This window comes from Oncorhynchus clarkii, chromosome 6, assembly GCF_045791955.1.
Source record: "Oncorhynchus clarkii lewisi isolate Uvic-CL-2024 chromosome 6, UVic_Ocla_1.0, whole genome shotgun sequence".
Classification (NCBI taxonomy): Eukaryota; Metazoa; Chordata; class Actinopteri; order Salmoniformes; family Salmonidae; genus Oncorhynchus; species Oncorhynchus clarkii.
The window spans coordinates 76756834-76779511 of NC_092152.1; the positions used below are offsets into that span (position 1 = coordinate 76756834).

The following is a 22678-nucleotide window of genomic DNA, read 5'->3' on the forward strand; positions in this document are numbered from 1 at the left end:
CCACATCGATGGAACAGTAGTGGAGAGGGTAGTAAGTTTTAAGTTCCTCGGCGTACACATCACAGACAAACTGAATTGGTCCACCCACACAGACAGCATCGTGAAGAAGGCGCAGCAGCGCCTCTTCAACCTCAGGAGGCTGAAGAAATTTGGCTTGTCACCAAAAGCACTCACAAACGTCTACAGATGCACAATCGAGAGCATCCTGTCGGGCTGTATCACCGCCTGGTACGGCAACTGCTCCGCCCACAACCGTAAGGCTCTCCAGAGGGTAGTGAGGTCTGCACAACGCATCACCGGGGGCAAACTACCTGCCCTCCAGGACACCTACACCACCCGATGTCACAGGAAGGCCATAAAGATCATCAAGGACAACAACCACCCGAGCCACTGCCTGTTCACCCCGCTATCATCCAGAAGGCGAGGTCAGTACAGGTGCATCAAAGCTGGGACCGAGAGACTGAAAAACAGCTTCTATCTCAAGGCCATCAGACTGTTAAACATTGAGTGTCTGCTGCCAACACACTGACTCAACTCCAGCCACTTTAATAATGGGAATTGATGGGAATTGATGTAAAATATATCACTAGCCACTTTAAACAATGCTACTTAATATAATGTTTACATACCCTACATTATTTATCTCATATATATACGTATGTACTCTATATAATCTACTGCATCTTTATGTAATACATGTATCACTAGCCACTTTAAACTATGCCACTTTGTTTACATACTCATCTCATATGTATATACTGTACTCAATACCATCTACTGCATCTTGCCTATGCCGCTCTGTACCATCACTCATTCATATATCTTTATGTACATATTCTTTATCCCTTTACACTTGTGTGTATAAGGTAGTAGTTTGGAATTGTTAGCTAGATTACTCGTTGGTTATTACTGCATTGTCGGAACTAGAAGCACAAGCATTTCGCTACACTCGCATTAACATCTGCTAAACATGTGTATGTGACAAATAAAATTTGATTTGATTTGATGTTGAATTTGATGTTCCTTTTGATGGCATAGAATGCCCTTCTTGCCTTGTCTCTCAGATCGTTCACAGCTTTGTGGAATTTACCTGTGCCGCTGATGTTTAGGCCAAGGTATGTATAGTTTTTTGTGTGCTCTAGGGCAATGGTGTCTAGATGGAATTTGTATTTGTGGTCCTGGCGACTGGACCCTTTTTGGAACACCATTATTTTGGTCTTACTGAGATTTACTGTCAGGGCCCAGGTCTGACAGAATCTATGCATAAGATCTAGGTGGTGCTGTAGGCCCTCCTTGGTTGGTGACAGAAGCACCAGATCATCAGCAAACAGCAGACATTTGACTTCGGATTCTAGCAGGAGGAGGCCGGGTGCTGCAGACTTTTCTAGTGCCCGCGCCAATTCGTTGATATATATGTTGAAGAGGGTGGGGCTTAAGCTGCATCCCTGTCTAACCCCACGACCCTGTGTGAAGAAATGTGTGTGTTTTTTACCAATTTTAACCGCACACTTGTTGTTTGTGTACATGGATTTTATAATGTCGTATGTTTTACCCCCAACACCACTTTCCATCAGTTTGTATAGCAGACCCTCATGCCAAATTGAGTCGAAGGCTTTTTTGAAATCAACAAAGCATAAGAAGACTTTGCCTTTGTTTTGGTTTGTTTGGTTGTCAATTAGGGTGTGCAGGGTGAATACATGGTCTGTTGTACGGTAATTTGGTAAAAAGCCAATTTGACATTTGCTCAGTACATTGTTTTCATTGAGGAAATGTACGAGTCTGCTGTTAATGATAATGCATAGGATTTTCCCAAGGTTACTGTTGACGCATATTCCACGGTAGTTATTGGGGTCAAATTTGTCTCCACATTTGTGGATTGGGGTGCTCAGTCCTTGGTTCCAAATATTGGGGAAGATGCCAGAGCTAAGTATGATGTTAAAGAGTTTTAGTATAGTCAATTGGAATTTGTTGTCTGTATATTTGATCATTTCATTGAGGATACCATCAACACCACAGGCCTTTTTGGGTTGGAGGGTTTTTATTTTGTCCTGTAACTCATTCAATGTAATTGGAGAATCCAGTGGGTTCTGGTAGTCTTTAATAGTTGATTCTAAGATCTGTATTTGATCATGTATATGTTTTTGCTCTTTATTCTTTGTTATAGAGCCAAAAAGATTGGAGAAGTGGTTTACCCATACATCTCCATTTTGGATAGATAATTCTTCGTGTTGTTGTTTGTTTAGTGTTTTCCAATTTTCCCAGAAGTGGTTAGAGTCCATGGATTCTTCAATTGCATTGAGCTGATTTCTGACATGCTGTTCCTTCTTTTTCCGTAGTGTATTTCTGTATTGTTTTAGTGATTCACCATAGTGAAGGCGTAGACTCAGGTTTTCCGGGTCTCTATGTTTTTGGTTGGACAGGTTTCTCAATTTCTTTCTTAGATTTTTGCATTCTTCATCAAACCATTTGTCATTATTGTTAATTTTCTTCGGTTTTCTATTTGAGATTTTTAGATTTGATAGGGAGGCTGAGAGGTCAAATATACTGTTAAGATTTTCTACTGCCAAGTTTACACCTTCACTATTACAGTGGAACGTTTTACCCAGGAAATTGTCTAAAAGGGATTGAATTTGTTGTTGCCTAATTGTTTTTTGGTAGGTTTCCAAACTGCATTCCTTCCATCTATAGCATTTCTTAATGTTACTCAGTTCCTTTGGCTTTGATGCCTCATGATTGAGTATTGCTCTGTTCAAGTAGACTGTGATTTTGCTGTGGTCTGATAGGGGTGTCAGTGGGCTGACTGTGAACGCTCTGAGAGACTCTGGGTTGACGTCAGTGATAAAGTAGTCTACAGTACTACTGCCAAGAGATGAGCTATAGGTGTACCTACCATAGGAGTCCCCTCGAAGCCTACCGTTGACTATGTACATACCCAGCGTGCGACAGAGCTGCAGGAGTTGTGACCCGTTTTTGTTGGTTATGTTGTCATAGTTGTGCCTAGGGGGGCATAGGTGGGAGGGAATGCTGTCACCTCCAGGCAGGTGTTTGTCCCCCTGTGTGCTTAGGGTGTCAGGTTCTTGTCCGGTTCTGGCATTTAGGTCGCCACAGACTAGTACATGTCCCTGGGCCTGGAAATGATTGATTTCCCCCTCCAGGATGGAGAAGCTGTCTTCATTAAAATATGGGGATTCTAGTGGGGGGATATAGGTAGCACACAGGAGGACATTTTTCTCTGTTAGGATAATTTCCTTTTGAATTTCTAGCCAAATGTAAAATGTTCCTGTTTTGATTAATTTAATGGAGTGAGTTAGGTCTGCTCTATACCAAATTAGCATACCCCCTGAGTCCCTTCCCTGTTTCACACCTGGTAGTTTGGTGGATGGGACTACCAGCTCTCTGTAACCTAGAGGGCAACCAGTGGGTCCGTCTCCTCTATACCAGGTTTCTTGCAGGATGACAATGTCTGTATTACCGATTTCTTTGGTGAAGTCCGGGTTTCTGCTCTTTAGGCCAAAGGCAGATGACCTCAGGCCTTCGATATTCCAGGATAATATAGTGAAGGCTTTTTGTTCCATAGAGTGTCCAATGTTGTTGGTCGTGGTTTGGCCTCAGGCCAGTAAGTGTGAGCAGAGCCTGCTGAGCATCTGGTACATGCCATTGGCTTCGGCGAGTGTGAGAGTGGGGGTTGGGACTGTTTGCCCGCTCACTACCTGGGCGTATGTGTGGCTTCCATGTTGAGGCCCTCTTTGCGGGGGTGGGGTGCATGGGGTGGGCAGGAGTGGCATAGGTCTGATCTGAGGGGGCCTAAATGGGGTGTGGGCATGGTTGACGTGGGGGGGTGTTGATTGGTTGGGGTGGGGGTGTGGATGTGTCTGGGTGTACTGTGGTCTGGATGTAATTCCTCTTGGCGTGGGTCCTCTATGTGTAGGTCCAGGGGGGGGTCCTGCAGATCTGGGAGGGTGTCTCGCTGGTCTGGATGGGGTGTCTATTGATCTGTTGCTCCTGTGTGAAGTGTTGGGGATACGTTTGAGAGCGATGTCCTTTAGAGTTCGGGCAAAGGTGGGCACTGCTGCCTTGTAGAGGTGGACCTGGTCATAGAGGCTGTTCAAGCCTCCAGGGTGGAGTGGTGGGCCAGGAAAACGTTTGGTTTTGAGGCACAGTCACGGGAAATACTTGCATTTACCCGCTGTATTGTGGCAGGGTGGAAGTCTTTTCGTGGTAGCAGGGTGGAGATAACCACTTGTGCGTTGGGGAAAGTAGAAGAAGCCTTTTCAATCACTCCCTTCAGTGCTGTGGCCACTCTTTCCTGCTGTGCTCTCAGGTCGTTTGTGCCTGTGTGTATTATTATGTGGCTGGGTGAGCCTAGTTTGGCCTCAGACAGAAGGTCTAGGGCGCGCTGGGTGTTTGGACACCAGAGTTTAGACACAAAAGTTTTTTTTCTTCTATATATTTCCCATTTGAGTCCATAAGTAGTACAATCTGTGTCTTGTGTTTGTCCTCAGTGGGTGTGGGGGGGTTGTCAAAAGGGCTATCAGGGTGGCTGACAGGGGGGGTGCTCAGAGGGGGTGAGAGCCTCTGGGCTTGGGGTTCTTCATTTGTCTGTTCTGCTGTGATGTCGACTCTATGGTCAGGGTCTGGTGTGGACTGTTCTGCTGTGGTGTCGACTCTATGGTCAGGGTCTGGTGTGGACTGTTCTGCTGTGGTGTCGAGACTTTTGTTGGGTGCTGAGGTGGGCTGTTCTGCTGGCTTCTCTGTGGGGGTGGCCACCTCTCTAGTGGGTTGTTCTCTGTCACACGCCGTCCCCCTCAACTTCTCCTCCATCCCCCTCAACCTCTCCTCCACCAGCAGTCTGATACTCTCCTCTAGTGCTCTGTTCTGCTCCTCTTTCTCCTGTTGTATTTGTCTCACCACTGTCCAAAGTGCAGATATGTCTCTGTCCACCTCCAGCTCTCCGGGTCTGGTTAAGGGGCTGTTGTTGTGCTGGACTGTTGTCTGGGTCTGTGCTGACTGAAGTGTAATCACCTGCTGTTCCAGCTCCACCTGCCTTACCTCCAGCTGGGGGAATTTGTCCTTCATTTCAATGAGGGAGTGGTAATCTGTGCTGGGAGGTTGACTCTCCACTGGGGGTTGCTCATCTGTGGGGTTACATAATGAAGAGGTCTGGTCTGACCCGCTCGGTGTGGGGGTATCATTATCAAGGCAGAGCTTCTCCTGCTGGGCTAATTCTTTGATTAGGTGAAAGTCCAGCTGAAACTGTTTGTGGTTATTCTGTACCATTACTGTTCCGGATTTATAGATATTTATATTACTTAACTCAGAGTCCTCGTTATCAAGTATTCTGAGTTTCCACCCCTCGTTAATCCCCCCTCTCGTAACAAAGGGGTAGTGTGCTAATATAGCCCTGTGCCATGCCAGGGGATGGTTTGTGTGGAAGATAAGGTTGCTGATGTTCCCATTTTTGTAATAGTCAGCAAAAAGTGTTTCTTGATTTTCCATAAGGAGCTTCTTCTTGTGGTCTTTTCTTGCCTTATCATTCTTTACATGCAAAGGGTACTGTATTTTAATTACCTCTGAACAGCGGGAGGGAGCTTCTAAGGCCTCTCCATTTGGTTGGGGTAGACTGTGTGACTCTCCTGCCATTGTTGGGCTAATGGGCTTTGACACCTCTCACTTGACACGTCAGTGCTAGTTGAAGCTGTATCAAGCTTGGCAGAATTATGTTAGAATTCAGTCCTTATAAAGTAATGTTGTGTATTTTTCTTCTTGGCTTTTGGAAATAAAATATTGTTTCAGACTAAACATTACTCACTCAGTTCCAGGTTGGATGGTGTTTTCAGGTTTCTGTTGTTTTCCAGAGAATTTGCTGTATAGGGTAATAAATCCTTGGTTGTTGTGAACTTTCCAGGTGATTCCGTAATTCCGTCCAAAATCAGGTTGTAGGTTTTAAGTTTTGATTTGAAGTAGGGGTTATGTTGAAGAGGGTAGAATCCAGTATGTGTTCCTGACAAAAAATCCAAGTTTATCTAACTCCTAATCTATCTTTTTTAAAGAAAATGCTGAAAAATGCAGGAGCTCTGATCCTGACCTCTGCTCTGCTCTGCTCTCCCTATCTCTCTATCTGTCTCTACTCTCTCTCTATCTGTCTCATCTCTCTCTCTGTCTCTTCTCTTTGTCTCTATCTGTCTCTTCCCTCTCTCTATCTGTCTCTACTCTCTCTCTATCTGTCTCTACTCTCTCTCTATGTCTCTTCCCTCTCTCTATCTGTCTCTACTCTCTCTCTATCTGTCTCATCTCTCTCTCTCTGACCTCTGTCTCTTCTCTCTCCCTCTCTGTCTCTTCCCTCTCTCTATCTGTCTCTTCTCTCTGTCTCTATCTGTCTCTTCCCTCTATCTCTTTTCTCTCTGTCTCTTCCCTCTCTCTATCTGTCTCTTCTCTCTGTCTCTATCTGTCTCTTCTCTCTCTCTGACCTCTGTCTCTTCTCTCTCTCTATCTGTCTCTTCTCTCTCTCTCTGACCTCTGTCTCTCCCCTCTCTCTATCTGTCTCTACTCTCTCTCTATCTGTCTCTTCTCTCTCTCTATCTGTCTCTTCTCTCTCTCTGACCTCTGTCTCTCCCCTCTCTCTATCTGTCTCTACTCTCTCTCTATCTGTCTCTACTCTCTCTCTATCTGTCTCATCTCTCTCTCTCTGACCTCTGTCTCTTCTCTCTCTCTCTCTGTCTCTTCCCTCTCTCTATCTGTCTCTTCTCTCTGTCTCTATCTGTCTCTTCCCTCTATCTCTTTTCTCTCTGTCTCTTCCCTCTCTCTATCTGTCTCTTCTCTCTGTCTCTATCTGTCTCTTCTCTCTCTCTGACCTCTGTCTCTTCTCTCTCTCTATCTGTCTCTTCTCTCTCTCTCCCCTCTCTCTATCTGTCTCTACTCTCTCTCTCTATCTGTCTCTTCTCTCTCTCTATCTGTCTCTTCTCTCTCTCTGACCTCTGTCTCTTCTCTCTCTCTATCTGTCTCTTCTCTCTCTCTATGTCTCTTCCCTCTATCTCTTTACTATATGTCTCTTCCCTCTCTCCATCTGTCTCTTCTCTCTGTCTCTATCTGTCTCTTCCCTCTATCTCTTTTCTCTCTGTCTCTTCCCTCTCTCTATCTGTCTCTTCCCTCTCTCTATCTGTCTCTACTCTCTCTCTATCTGTCTCTACTCTATCTCTATGTCTCTTCCCTCTCTCTCTCTCTCTTCTCTCTCTCTGACCTCTGTCTCTTCCCTCTCTCTATCTGTCTCCTCCCTCTCTCTATCTCTTTTCTCTCTGTCTCTTCCCTTTCTCTATCTGTCTCTTCTCTCTCTCTCTATCTGTCTCTACTCTCTCTCTCTCTGACCTCTGTCTCTTCTCTCTCTCTATCTGTCTCCTCCCTCTCTCTATCTCTTTTCTCTCTGTCTCTTCCCTCTCTCTATCTGTCTCTTCTCTCTCTCTCTATCTGTCTCTTCTCTCTCTCTCTATCTGTGTCTTCCCTCTCTCTATCTCTTTTCTCTATGTCTCTTCCCTCTCTCTATATGTCTCTTCTCTCTCTCTATCTGTCTCTTCCCTCTCTCTATCTCTTTTCTCTCTGTCTCTTCCCTCTCTCTATCTGTCTCTTCTCTCTGTCTCTATCTGTCTCTTCCTTCTATCTCTTTACTATCTGTCTCTTCCCTCTCTCTATCTGTCTCTACTCTCTGTCTCTATCTGTCTCTTCCCCCTCTCTATCTGTCTCATCTCTCTCTCTGTCTCTTCTCTTTGTCTCTATCTGTCTATTCCCTCTCTCTATCTGTCTCTACTCTCTCTCTATCTGTCTCTTCTCTCTCTCTATCTGTCTCTTCTCTCTCTCTGACCTCTGTCTCTCCCCTCTCTCTATCTGTCTCTACTCTCTCTCTATCTGTCTCTACTCTCTCTCTATCTGTCTCATCTCTCTCTCTCTGACCTCTGTCTCTTCTCTCTCTCTCTCTGTCTCTTCCCTCTCTCTATCTGTCTCTTCTCTCTGTCTCTATCTGTCTCTTCCCTCTATCTCTTTTCTCTCTGTCTCTTCCCTCTCTCTATCTGTCTCTTCTCTCTGTCTCTATCTGTCTCTTCTCTCTCTCTGACCTCTGTCTCTTCTCTCTCTCTATCTGTCTCTTCTCTCTCTCTCCCCTCTCTCTATCTGTCTCTACTCTCTCTCTCTATCTGTCTCTTCTCTCTCTCTATCTGTCTCTTCTCTCTCTCTGACCTCTGTCTCTTCTCTCTCTCTATCTGTCTCTTCTCTCTCTCTATGTCTCTTCCCTCTATCTCTTTACTATATGTCTCTTCCCTCTCTCCATCTGTCTCTTCTCTCTGTCTCTATCTGTCTCTTCCCTCTATCTCTTTTCTCTCTGTCTCTTCCCTCTCTCTATCTGTCTCTTCCCTCTCTCTATCTGTCTCTACTCTCTCTCTATCTGTCTCTACTCTATCTCTATGTCTCTTCCCTCTCTCTCTCTCTCTTCTCTCTCTCTGACCTCTGTCTCTTCCCTCTCTCTATCTGTCTCCTCCCTCTCTCTATCTCTTTTCTCTCTGTCTCTTCCCTCTCTCTATCTGTCTCTTCTCTCTCTCTCTATCTGTCTCTACTCTCTCTCTCTCTGACCTCTGTCTCTTCTCTCTCTCTATCTGTCTCCTCCCTCTCTCTATCTCTTTTCTCTCTGTCTCTTCCCTCTCTCTATCTGTCTCTTCTCTCTCTCTCTATCTGTCTCTTCTCTCTCTCTCTATCTGTGTCTTCCCTCTCTCTATCTCTTTTCTCTATGTCTCTTCCCTCTCTCTATATGTCTCTTCTCTCTCTCTATCTGTCTCTTCCCTCTCTCTATCTCTTTTCTCTCTGTCTCTTCCCTCTCTCTATCTGTCTCTTCTCTCTGTCTCTATCTGTCTCTTCCTTCTATCTCTTTACTATCTGTCTCTTCCCTCTCTCTATCTGTCTCTACTCTCTGTCTCTATCTGTCTCTTCCCCCTCTCTATCTGTCTCATCTCTCTCTCTGTCTCTCCCCTCTCTCTATCTGTCTCTACTCTCTCTCTATCTGTCTCTTCTCTCTCTCTATCTGTCTCTTCTCTCTCTCTGACCTCTGTCTCTCCCCTCTCTCTATCTGTCTCTACTCTCTCTCTATCTGTCTCTACTCTCTCTCTATCTGTCTCATCTCTCTCTCTCTGACCTCTGTCTCTTCTCTCTCTCTCTCTGTCTCTTCCCTCTCTCTATCTGTCTCTTCTCTCTGTCTCTATCTGTCTCTTCCCTCTATCTCTTTTCTCTCTGTCTCTTCCCTCTCTCTATCTGTCTCTTCTCTCTGTCTCTATCTGTCTCTTCTCTCTCTCTGACCTCTGTCTCTTCTCTCTCTCTATCTGTCTCTTCTCTCTCTCTCTGACCTCTGTCTCTCCCCTCTCTCTATCTGTCTCTACTCTCTCTCTCTATCTGTCTCTTCTCTCTCTCTATCTGTCTCTTCTCTCTCTCTGACCTCTGTCTCTTCTCTCTCTCTATCTGTTTCTTCTCTCTCTCTATGTCTCTTCCCTCTATCTCTTTACTATATGTCTCTTCCCTCTCTCCATCTGTCTCTTCTCTCTGTCTCTATCTGTCTCTTCCCTCTATCTCTTTTCTCTCTGTCTCTTCCCTCTCTCTATCTGTCTCTTCCCTCTATCTATCTGTCTCTACTCTCTCTCTATCTGTCTCTACTCTATCTCTATGTCTCTTCCCTCTCCCTCTCTCTCTTCTCTCTCTCTGACCTCTGTCTCTTCCCTCTCTCTATCTGTCTCCTCCCTCTCTCTATCTCTTTTCTCTCTGTCTCTTCCCTCTCTCTATCTGTCTCTTCTCTCTCTCTCTATCTGTCTCTACTCTCTCTCTCTATCTGTGTCTTCCCTCTCTCTATCTCTTTTCTCTCTGTCTCTTCCCTCTCTCTATATGTCTCTTCTCTCTCTCTCTATCTGTCTCTTCCCTCGCTCTATCTCTTTTCTCTCTGTCTCTTCCCTCTCTCTATCTGTCTCTTCTCTCTGTCTCTATCTGTCTCTTCCCTCTATCTCTTTACTATCTGTCTCTTCCCTCTCTCTATCTGTCTCTACTCTCTGTCTCTATCTGTCTCTTCCCCCTCTCTATCTGTCTCATCTCTCTCTCTGTCTCTTCTCTTTGTCTCTATCTGTCTATTCCCTCTCTCTATCTGTCTCTACTCTCTCTCTATCTGTCTCTACTCTCTCTCTATGTCTCTTCCCTCTCTCTATCTGTCTCTACTCTCTCTCTATCTGTCTCATCTCTCTCTCTCTTACCTCTGTCTCTTCTCTCTCTCTCTGTCTCTTCTCTCTGTCTCTATCTGTCTCTTCCCTCTCTCTATCTGTCTCTTCTCTCTCTCTCTCTATCTGTCTCTTCTCTCTCTCTCTATCTGTGTCTTCCCTCTCTCTATCTCTTTTCTCTCTGTCTCTTCCCTCTCTCTATATGTCTCTTCTCTCTCTCTCTATCTGTCTCTTCCCTCGCTCTATCTCTTTTCTCTCTGTCTCTTCCCTCTCTCTATCTGTCTCTTCTCTCTGTCTCTATCTGTCTCTTCCCTCTATCTCTTTACTATCTGTCTCTTCCCTCTCTCTATCTGTCTCTACTCTCTGTCTCTATCTGTCTCTTCCCCCTCTCTATCTGTCTCATCTCTCTCTCTGTCTCTTCTCTTTGTCTCTATCTGTCTATTCCCTCTCTCTATCTGTCTCTACTCTCTCTCTATCTGTCTCTACTCTCTCTCTATGTCTCTTCCCTCTCTCTATCTGTCTCTACTCTCTCTCTATCTGTCTCATCTCTCTCTCTCTTACCTCTGTCTCTTCTCTCTCTCTCTGTCTCTTCTCTCTGTCTCTATCTGTCTCTTCCCTCTATCTCTTTTCTCTCTGTCTCTTCCCTCTCTCTATCTGTCTCTTCTCTCTGTCTCTATCTGTCTCTTCTCTCTCTCTGACCTCTGTCTCTTCTCTCTCTCTATCTGTCTCTTCTCTCTCTCTCTGACCTCTGTCTCTCCCCTCTCTCTATCTGTCTCTACTCTCTCTCTATCTGTCTCTTCTCTCTCTCTATCTGTCTCTTCTCTCTCGCTGACCTCTGTCTCTTCTCTCTCTCTATCTGTCTCTTCTCTCTCTCTATGTCTCTTCCCTCTATCTCTTTACTATATGTCTCTTCCCTCTCTCCATCTGTCTCTTCTCTCTGTCTCTATCTGTCTCTTCCCTCTATCTCTTTTCTCTCTGTCTCTTCCCTCTCTCTATCTGTCTCTTCCCTCTCTCTATCTGTCTCTACTCTCTCTCTATCTGTCTCTTCCCTCTCCCTCTCTCTCTTCTCTCTCTCTGACCTCTGTCTCTTCCCTCTCTCTATCTGTCTCCTCCCTCTCTCTATCTCTTTTCTCTCTGTCTCTTCCCTCTCTCTATCTGTCTCTTCTCTCTCTCTCTATCTGTCTCTACTCTCTCTCTCTCTGACCTCTGTCTCTTCTCTCTCTCTATCTGTCTCCTCCCTCTCTCTATCTCTTTTCTCTCTGTCTCTTCCCTCTCTCTATCTGTCTCTTCTCTCTCTCTCTCTATATGTCTCTTCTCTCTCTCTCTATCTGTGTCTTCCCTCTCTCTATCTCTTTTCTCTCTGTCTCTTCCCTCTCTCTATATGTCTCTTCTCTCTCTCTCTATCTGTCTCTTCCCTCTCTCTATCTCTTTTCTCTCTGTCTCTTCCCTCTCTCTATCTGTCTCTTCTCTCTGTCTCTATCTGTCTCTTCCCTCTATCTCTTTACTATCTGCCTCTTCCCTCTCTCTATCTGTCTCTACTCTCTGTCTCTATCTGTCTCTTCCCCCTCTCTATCTGTCTCATCTCTCTCTCTGTCTCTTCTCTTTGTCTCTATCTGTCTATTCCCTCTCTCTATCTGTCTCTACTCTCTCTCTATCTGTCTCTACTCTCTCTCTATCTGTCTCATCTCTCTCTCTCTGACCTCTGTCTCTTCTCTCTCTCTCTGTCTCTTCCCTCTCTCTATCTGTCTCTTCTCTCTGTCTCTATCTGTCTCTTCCCTCTATCTCTTTTCTCTCTGTCTCTTCCCTCTCTCTATCTGTCTCTTCTCTCTGTCTCTATCTGTCTCTTCTCTCTCTCTGACCTCTGTCTCTTCTCTCTCTCTATCTGTCTCTTCTCTCTCTCTCTGACCTCTGTCTCTCCCCTCTCTCTATCTGTCTCTACTCTCTCTCTATCTGTCTCTTCTCTCTCTCTATCTGTCTCTTCTCTCTCTCTGACCTCTGTCTCTTCTCTCTCTCTATCTGTCTCTTCTCTCTCTCTATGTCTCTTCCCTCTATCTGTCTCTTCTCTCTCTCTCTGACCTCTGTCTCTTCTCTCTCTCTCTATCTGTCTCTTCTCTCTCTCTATCTGTCTCTTCTCTCTCTCTATCTGTCTCTTCTCTCTCTCTCTTTGTCTCTTCCCTCTATCTGTCTCTTCTCTCTCTCTCTGACCTCTGTCTCTTCCCTCTCTCTATCTCTTTTCTCTCTGTCTCTTCCCTCTCTCTATTTGTATCTTATCTCTCTATTTCTTCTCTATCTGTCTCTTCCCTCTCTCTAACTATCTATTCCCTCTCTCAGCCTATGTGTTGCAGGTGAAGGTGGAGATGGAGCTGGAGATCCTGCAGTGTGAGAAGATCAAGGCTGTCAGGGAGGAGCAGCTGGAACGGCTCACACAGATCTGCCAGGAGCAGGCAGTAAGTCTGGAATGAGAGTTTACAGTCTAGCCAGACACCTAGGTATTTATAGTTGTCCACATATCAGAACCATCCAAAGTTGTGATTCTATTCACGCGGGTGGGTGCGGGCAGCGATCGGTTGAAGAGCATGCATTTCATTTTACTAATATTTAAGAGCATTTGGAGGCCACGGAAGGAGTGTTGTATGGTGTTGAATCTCATTTGCAGGTTTGTTAACACAGTGTCCAAAGAAGAGCCAGATGTATACAGAATGGTGTCGTTTGCGTAGAGGTGGATCAGAGAATCACCAGCAGCAAGAGCAACATTGATAAATACAGAGAAAAGAGTCGGCCTGAGAATTGAACCCTGTGGCACTCCATAGAGACTGCCAGAGGTCCGGACAACAGGCCCTCCGATTTGACACACTGAACTCTGTCTGAGACAGTCATTACAGAAACGATAAGAATACGGTGATTTACAGAGTCGAAAGCCTTGGCCAGGTCAATGAAGACAGTTGCACAGTACTGTCTTTTATCGATGGAGGTTATGATATCATTCAGGACCTTGAGCGTGGCTGAGGTGCTCACGTGACCAGCTCAGAAACCAGATTGCACAGCGGAGAAGGTACGGTGGGATTCGAAATGGTCGGTGATCTGTTTGTTCACTTGGCTTTTGAACACTTTAGAAAGGGAGATGGATATAGGTCTGTAACAGTGTGGGTCTAGAGCACATATGTCAGAGTCAAGGCCCGCGGGCCACATCCGGCCCGCAAGAAGGTTTTTTACGGCCCCTGGGATGATCTTGATTTATTATTAGAACCGGCCCGCAGCAAGCCGGCAGCCCGCAGATCTTTTACACGCACCAATACTACATTTCCCACAATGCAAAGGTGACGCACCGAGCAGTAGGCTGCTTCATTTCAATATTTATTGGCACAGCAGTCGTCAGCATCACAGTAAAATTAACTTTCAGATACCCATCAAAAATGGCAAAACGGAAGGTGGATACTGAGAACCGGGGGTTTCAAACAAGGTGGGAGTCGGAGTATATGTTCACGAAGGTAGCTGGAAAACCTGTGTGTCTTCTGTGTGGAGAAAGTGTGGCGGTACTGAAAGAGTATAATCTGAGACGACATTATGAAACGAAACACGCGGACACACACGCGGACGCAACTGTCAAGGCCAGTTTTATTTTGGCAGAAGAGATCGCTAAATCAGCCCGGCCATTTACGGAGGGGGATTTCATCAAAAACTGCATGATTAAAGTTTGTGACGAAGTTTGCCCAGAAAAAAGGCAACTCTTTTTAAATGTGAGTCTGAGCAGAAACACCATTGCCGAGAGAGTAGACCAGTTGTCCATCAATCTAAAAGAGCAGCTTGTGAAAAAGGGAAAAGATTTTATTGCATATTCCTTGGCTGTGGATGAGAGCACCGACATTTCTGACATTGCCCAGTTGTCAATTTTCATCCGCGGAGTGGACTCCAACCTAAGCGTGACAGAGGAGTTTTTGGCTTTACGTCCTATGCATGGCACAACTACGGGGCATGATTTGTATGAAGAGGTGTCAAGATGTGTAAATGAGATGGAGCTGCCTTGGGAAAAACTCGTGGGTTTGACAACCGACGGAGCACCTGCGATGTGTGGACACAGGAGCGGACTGGTGGCGAAGATACGGGAAAAGATGCAAGAGGAAAACGCGACAGGTGAGCTGACAGCTTATCATTGTATCATACACCAGGAAGCGTTGTGCGGTAAAGCCTTGAAAATGGAGCATGTAATGAGCATCATCACGCGCACAGTTAACTTTATCAGAGCCAAAGGTTTGAATCACCGCCAGTTCAAGGCATTTCTGACGGAGTTAGAAACGGAGCATGGTGATTTGCCTTATCACACAGAGGTGCGATGGCTAAGCCAGGGAAAGGTGCTTCAAAGATGTTTCGAGCTTCGTGAGGAGATTTGTCTGTTCTTGGACAGCAAAGGGAAAGACACAACACAACTCCGAGACGAAATGTTTCTGTGTGAAATGGCTTTTCTGTGTGACATTACGAGTCATCTGAATGCAATAAACTTGCAGCTGCAGGGTCGGGATCGTGTCATCTCTGATATGTACAGTACAGTGAAGGCATTTAAAACCAAACTGACTCTGTGGGAGACGCAGATGCGGAAAGAAAATTTGAGCCACTTTCCCAGCTGCCAGACCATGAAAGAGAAGCTCTCTACCAGTGCGTTCCCGAGCACACAGTTGGCTGATAAAATAGGTATGCTTGCCGCTGACTTTCGACGCCGATTTGCTGACTTTGAAGCACAAAAAAGCAGGTTGGAACTGCTCGGTAACCCATTTGCTGTTGACGTGGAAAGCTCACCACCAAACCTCCAAATGGAGTTGATTGACCTCCAATGCAATGATGCACTGAGGGCAAAATATGCGGCAGTGGGTGCTGCGGAGTTCGCCCGTTTCCTCCCCGGCACAATGCCCCAGCTGCGCATCCAGGCTGCTCAAACGTTGTCTATGTTTGGCAGCACATACCTGTGTGAACAACTGTTTTCTTTGATGAACCTGAACAAAACATCACACAGAAGTCGACTTACTGCTGAACACCTCCACTCAATTCTGAGGATTTCTTCAGCTCAGAGCCTTACCCCGAACATTGATGAACTTGTGGAAAAGATGGGACACCACCAAGTATCACCCTCAACCTCAAACAAGTGAACATTACTGTGCAATCACATATTTAGAGTTTTTACTCAGTTCAAGTTTAAAAGTTAAAATTTAATATTTGTTTTCACTGCATGTTACTTCTCCTTAAACAAAGTGTTGTTTTTGATTAATAGATTTTTGCACTTTATTTTTTTGTATTTCAATCCAATTATATTTTAAAAATATTTCAGTTGAGTGGATGATAGAAAATTGCTATTATTGTTTTTTCTTTGAAGTAAATTTAGCCCACTTTTGCTAAAATAGAAAATATAGTCTACTGATGGTGCCTTGAATACCGGTTTCTTTCATTTAATGTTCATGTTATGGGGATATTTATATAAAGGAAATTTGTCTTTTGTGTCTGTTGAAAATTAAAGATTACTGACAGAGCCATAAGAAAATATTGCTTTATTTATCTGATCATATTGTAATATATTTGTTAGGTTTTCAGTAGGTTCAATTAGGTTCACTAGACTATATGCGTCATTTAAAAATTTTTCAATGAACATTCGAACAGTCCGGCCCTCGTCTTGTAGCTGATTTTTTTATTTGGCCCTCCGTCCATTTGACTTTGACACCCCTGGTCTAGAGTGTCTCCCCCTTTGAAGAGGCGGATGACCGTGGCTGCTTTCCAATCCTTAAGAATCTCAGACGATACGAAAGAGAGGTTGAACAGACTAGTAATAGGGGTTGCAACAATGGCAGCGGATCATGTTAGGAAGAAAGGGTCCAGTTGCTGCAGGGGGTGCAGAGCTGTTGCCCGGGGTTGGGGTAGCCAGGTGCAAAGCATGGCTAGCCGTAGAGAAATGCTTATTGAAATTCTCGATTATCATGGATTTGTCAGTGGTGACAGTGTTTCCTAGTCTCAGAGCAATGGGAAGTTGGGAGGAGGTGCTCCTATTCTCCATGGACTTTACAGTGTCCCAAAACTTTTTGGAATTAGTGCTGCAGGATGCAAATTTCTGTTTGAAAAAGCTAGCCTTTGCTTTCCTAACTGACTGTGTGTATTGGTTCCTGACTTCCTTGAAAAGTTGCATATCGCAGGGACTATTCGAGGCTAGTGCAGTACACCACAGGGTGTTTTTGTGCTGGTCGAGGCTAGTCAGGTCTGGAGTGACCCAGGGGCTATATCTGGAGTCTGGAGTGACCCAGGGGCTATATCTGGAGTCTGGAGTGACCCAGGGGCTATATCTGGAGTCTGGAGTGACCCAGGGGCTATATCTGGAGTCTGGAGTGACCCAGGGGCTATATCTGGAGTCTGGAGTGACCCAGGGGCTATATCTGGAGTCTGGAGTGACCCAGGGGCTATATCTGGAGTCTGGAGTGACCCAGGGGCTCTATCTGGAGTCTGGAGTGAACCAGGGGCTATATCTGGAGTCTGGAGTGACCCAGGGGCTATATCTGGAGTCTGGAGTGACCCAGGGGCTATATCTGGAGTCTGGAGTGACCCAGGGGCTCTATCTGGAGTCTGGAGTGACCCAGGGGCTCTATCTGGAGTCTGGGGTGACCCAGGGGCTATATCTGGAGTCTGGAGTGAACCAGGGGCTCTATCTGGAGTCTGGAGTGACCCAGGGACTCTATCTGGAGTCTGGAGTGACCCAGGGGCTATATCTGGAGTCTGGAGTGACCCAGGGGCTATATCTGGAGTCTGGAGTGACCCAGGGGCTCTATCTGGAGTCTGGAGTGAACCAGGGGCTCTATCTGGAGTCTGGAGTGACCCAGGGACTCTATCTGGAGTCTGGAGTGACCCAGGGGCTATATCTGGAGTCTGGAGTGACCCAGGGGCTATATCTGGAGTCTGGAGTGACCCAGGGGCTATATCTGGAGTCTGGAGTGACCCAGGGGCTATATCTGGAGTCTGGAGTGACCCAGGGGCTATATCTGGAGTCTGGAGTGACCCAGGGGCTATATCTGGAGTCTGGAGTGACCCAGGGGCTATATCTGGAGTCTGGAGTGACCCAGGGGCTCTATCTGGAGTCTGGAGTGAACCAGGGGCTATATCTGGAGTCTGGAGTGACCCAGGGGCTATATCTGGAGTCTGGAGTGACCCATGGGCTATATCTGGAGTCTGGAGTGACCCAGGGGCTATATCTGGAGTCTGGAGTGACCCAGGGGCTCTATCTGGAGTCTGGAGTGACCCAGGGGCTCTATCTGGAGTCTGGGGTGACCCAGGGGCTATATCTGGAGTCTGGAGTGAACCAGGGGCTATATCTGGAGTCTGGAGTGACCCAGAGGCTCTATCTGGAGTCTGGAGTGACCCAGGGGCTATATCTGGAGTCTGGAGTGACCCAGGGGCTATATCTGGAGTCTGGAGTGACCCAGGGGCTATATCTGGAGTCTGGAGTGACCCAGGGGCTCTATCTGGAGTCTGGAGTGACCCAGGGGCTATATCTGGAGTCTGGAGTGACCCAGGGGCTATATCTGGAGTCTGGAGTGACCCAGGGGCTATATCTGGAGTCTGGAGTGACCCAGGGGCTATATCTGGAGTCTGGAGTGACCCAGGGGCTATATCTGGAGTCTGGAGTGACCCAGGGGCTATATCTGGAGTCTGGAGTGACCCAGGGGCTATATCTGGAGTCTGGAGTGACCCAGGGGCTATATCTGGAGTCTGGAGTGATCCAGGGGCTATATCTGGAGTCTGGAGTGAACCAGGGGCTATATCTGGAGTCTGGAGTGACCCAGGGGCTATATCTGGAGTCTGGAGTGACCCAGGGGCTATATCTGGAGTCTGGAGTGACCCATGGGCTCTTTCTGGAGTCTGGAGTGAACCAGGGGCTATATCTGGAGTCTGGAGTGACCCAGGGGCTCTATCTGGAGTCTGGAGTGACCCAGGGGCTCTATCTGGAGTCTGGAGTGACCCAGGGGCTATATCTGGAGTCTGGAGTGACCCAGGGGCTATATCTGTTCTTAGTGCAATTATTTTTGAAAGGGGCATGCTTATCTAAGACGGTGAGGAAATGACTTTTAAAGAACGACCAGGCATCCTCTACTGACGGGATGAGGTCAATATCCTTCCAGGATACCTGGGCCAGGTCAATTAGAAAGGCCTGCTCGCAGAAGTGTGAGATCCTGGTTGAAGACAGCAGAGGTGTATTTAGACGGCAAGTTGGTCAGGATGATATCTATGAGGGTGCCCATGTTTACGGATTTGGGGTTGAACCTGGTAGGTTCCATGATAATTTGTATGAGATTGAGTGCATCTAACTTAGATTGTAGGACGGCCGGGGTGTTTAGCATATCCCAGTTTAGGTCACCTAACAGTATGAATTCTGATGATAGATGGGGGGGCGATCAATTCACATATGCTGTCCAGGGCACAGCTGGGAGCTGAGGGGGGTCTATAACAAGAGGCAACAGTGAGAGACTTATTTCTGGAGAGATGGATCTTTAAAAGTAGAAGCTCGAACATTTTGGGCATCGACCTGGATAGTATGACAGAACTCTGTAGGCTATCTCTAATTTCAGAATTTCTGGTGGCCTTCCTAAGCCAGGATTCAGACACGGCTCAGACATCAAGGTTGGCAGAGTGTGCTAAAGCAGTGAATAAAGCAAACTTAGGGAGGAGGCTTCTGATGTTAACATGCATGAACCCAAGGCTTTTACGGTTGCAGAGGTCAACAAATGAGAGCGCCTGGGGGATGGGAGTGATGCCGGGGGCTGCAGGGCCTGGGTTAACCTCTACATCACCAGTGGAACAGAGGAGGAGTAGGATGAGGGTCTAGTGCTTTGGGAACAGAGAATAAAAGGAGCAGATTTCTGGGCGTGGTAGAATAGATTCAGGGCATAATGTACAGACAAGGGTATGGTAGGGTGCGAGTACAGTGGAGGTAAACCTAGGCATTGAGTGACGATGAGAGAGGTTGCATCTCTGGAGGCGCCAGTTAAGTTAGTTGTGGTCTCCGCATGTGTGGGGAGTGGGACAAAGGAGCTATCTGAGGAATGTTGAGCAGGACTAGGGGCTCCGCAGTAAAATAAAACAATGAGAGCTGCCCTAAACAACAGTATACAAGGCTTATTGACATTAGAGAGAGGCATAAAGCGATCACAGGTGTTGATTGGGAGAGCTAAGACAACAACAGGTGAGACAACAACGGGTAAACAGCTAAGACAACAACAACGGGTAAACAGCTAAGACAACAACAACGGGTAAATGGCGATGGATGGGCAGAGAGGGTCAGTTAGCTACACACAGGGCCTGAGTTCGAGGCTGGGGCCGACAGATAAACAAAATGAAGTACCGTGTTAATGAACAGTCCAGCAGGCATCAGCTGTGTAGCCGAGTGATCATAGGGTCCAATGAGCAGCAATAGATATCTGGACATGGGTTAGGGCTGTGGTTAACGGTTGAACTGGCATGTGGACATGATGCTATGGTAATGGTTCAGGTTAAGGTTGAGGTTAGGTTTGAACTGGGATGTGGACCTGAAGGTAGGGTTGGGGTTGTTGTTGAGCCTAGGGTTAGGGTTGAACCAGGATGTGGACATGACGCTAGGGTTAGGGTTGAGGGTTAGGGTTAAGGTTGAACAGGGAGGTAAACATGAAGCTAGAGTTAGGGTTGTGGTGAGGCTAGGGTTAGGGTTAAAGTTGAAGCAGGATGTGGACATGACGCTTGGGCTAGGGTTGTGTTTGAGGCTGTTTCAGATTTCCAGAGGCTGCAATTTCAATTGCTACCACAGGGGGGCAGTAACACTTCACAGAAGAGTTCAATGTGTAGCCAACACATTTTCAACAGACATCAGAGATGTTTCTTCAAATTGTTTTACAATATTCAATGATTTGCAAATCCGTAATAAACAGGCACAAGAAAAGTTGATTTTGTGATATTATGAACCCACAATACTCATAAGCACGCAACATAATACAGTAAAATATATTTGGAAAGATGTTTCCCATATAGTTGTAGACAACACATATTTTCCATGTTGTTATTTTTATCACTGTCACTGGTCACCTATGAACGTTTGAACATCTTGAAGAACAATCTGGCTCTAATGGCCATGGTCTCTTATAATCTCAACTCAGCACAGCCAGAAGAGGACTGGCCCCCCCTCAGAGCTTGGTTCCCCTCTAGGTTTCTTCCTAGGTTCCTGCCTTTCTAGGGAGTTTTCCCTCGCCCCTCTGCTTCTACATCGGCATTGCTTGCTGTTAGGTTTTAAGCTGGGTTTCTGTAAAAGCACTTTGTGATATCTGCTGATTTAAAAAGGGCTTTATAAATACATTTGATTGATTGATTAATGACTGCACTCCTCTAGTCAGTTGAACTAAAGGACTACATTTCTTTCCAAGACTCAAGGTCCCAAGATCAATACAGGGAGAAGCCATAACTGTACATCAATGGAAACACGTTGTTGTACAAAACAGTCCAGTAATGATGGGCTCCTCAGTGTAATGCTACAAACAAACAGTTCATGTGTAATCTGACTGTCTGTTTGTCAATATGAGCCATCAGGCCAGAGGAAACCCCAGTGAAAGCATTGATCCTATAGCTAGTAATACAACCACTTAGCCTGCAGAATGCCTGGGATCATGCTGAAAGGGCCTGTCTGGGAGTAAAAGGTTAGGTTAGTCAACACTGACATATTGTTACATCAATACACCAAGATTTCAGCTAGAAGAATACATGTGTGTATGCCTTTTCCAGACCAACTCTCTCTCTCTCTCTGTCGCTCTCTCTCTCTGTCTCCCCCCTCCCTCAGTTTGAGATCAGACAGCTCCGGGCCCACCTGGCCCAGCAGGACTTGGACCTGGCTGCAGAGCAGGAGGCTGCTATGCAGATCCACCATGTGTGGGGCAAACAGAGGAGCAGCTACCAGGTGGTGGAGAGCCAGGGCCCTGGGGAGTCTGACGATGAGGGACATGGAGTCCTCAGGGAGACCCCAGCAGGTACACTCGCCAATACTGTACCTATAAGCTACACTATATATACAAAAGTATATGGACACCCCTTTTGTCATGGAGTGTATGTCACATCCAGGGAAACTAGGGCCCAGAGTTTTTCTGTCCCTAAACTATAACAGTATATGTAATACTCCATACCATAATCCTCAGACCATGAGATAAAATAGATACTAGCTCTTTCATATTCTTCATGGGTATTGCTATATTCTGGACTATGTAAGAATATTGAGTCTGATGAAAACTGCTGTTCCAAGAGGCAGCTGTAAATCCTAATTATGAATTACTTCACCACAGACCAAAAACAATGAACTTGACTCATTTTATTATTTTATTTTTTATTATTACCCCTTTTTCTCCCCAATTTCGTGGTATCCAATTGGTTGTTACCGTCTTGTCTCATCGCTGCAACTCTTGTACGGACTCGGGAGAGGCGAAGGTCGAGAGCCGTGCGTCCTCAGAGGAAACACCGTATACCTGGCTTGCTAGTGCGCGATGGGAGAAGCACATCCCTGTCGGCCAAACCCTCCCTTAACCCGGACGACGCTGGGCCAATTGTGCGCCGCACCATGGGACTCCCGGTTGCGGCCGGCTGCGACAGAGCCTGGAATCGAACCAGGAGCTAGCACTGCCTTAGACCACTGCACCACTCGGGAGGCCTGTGACTAATTTTAATAAAGTTCTACATTCGTCTGTATGGTTGAAAAGGCATCCTGACAGAACCAGCAGAGAGGTTTGTACATAAAGTATGTACATAATTATGTGGGACAAAAAGTCCCATCCAATGTAACATCAGGTGAATGGGGTGTCAGAGCAGTGTCAAACTGATCTAGCAGCAGTAGCCCTGAGCTAGTCTCCAGGCCCTAGCCTCTTAAAACACTGACGGTAACTCACAACACCCCTCTGACCGCAGGCAAGGCACGCACACACACACACACACAACACACACACCACACCTCTGACCGCAGGCAGTGCAGTATCAATGAGAGGGCAGAAAAGCTTTTAGGATGTGATGAAATCTGGGGACAACAAGCATGTTCTCCTAACGGCACGTCACACACACATGCAGTCATGCACACACACTCACTCACACACACACTCACCCACCCACACACACCCCACCTCAGCCAGGCTGTTTCAGGTACAGAGTGCTCTGTGCATTGGGCCTTGTTCTGAGGTCTGAGGAGAGAGAGGGCCACTGTGAACATCTGCTCCTCTTCACCTGGAAACCACAATAGGGCACCAGGAGACGCCACACCACCACCCCCAGGGGATTGTGGGAAATCTGGCTCTTAGGAACAAGTGTGGTTTTTTTTCTCCAGAACATGGAAGGAGTATTGGGACAGGAGGAGCACTTAGGCTTCAGGCAGTCCTGCAAGGACAGACCGTGGACTGGGTTAGGACTCCTCACGTCTCTCTCTCCCCGCC

General features: G+C 46.4%; 1 protein-coding gene across 1 annotated transcript in view; it reads left to right on the forward strand.

The window, feature by feature from the left end:
* Positions 1-22678, forward strand: part of LOC139412239 (transmembrane protein 266-like) — an 89460-nt gene that overhangs the window by 60169 nt on the left and 6613 nt on the right. The window contains exons 9-10 of the mRNA XM_071159071.1: positions 12561-12676; positions 21052-21238. Coding sequence (XP_071015172.1) covers positions 12561-12676; positions 21052-21238 — 303 coding nt within the window. The remainder of the gene's footprint in view (positions 1-12560; positions 12677-21051; positions 21239-22678) is intronic.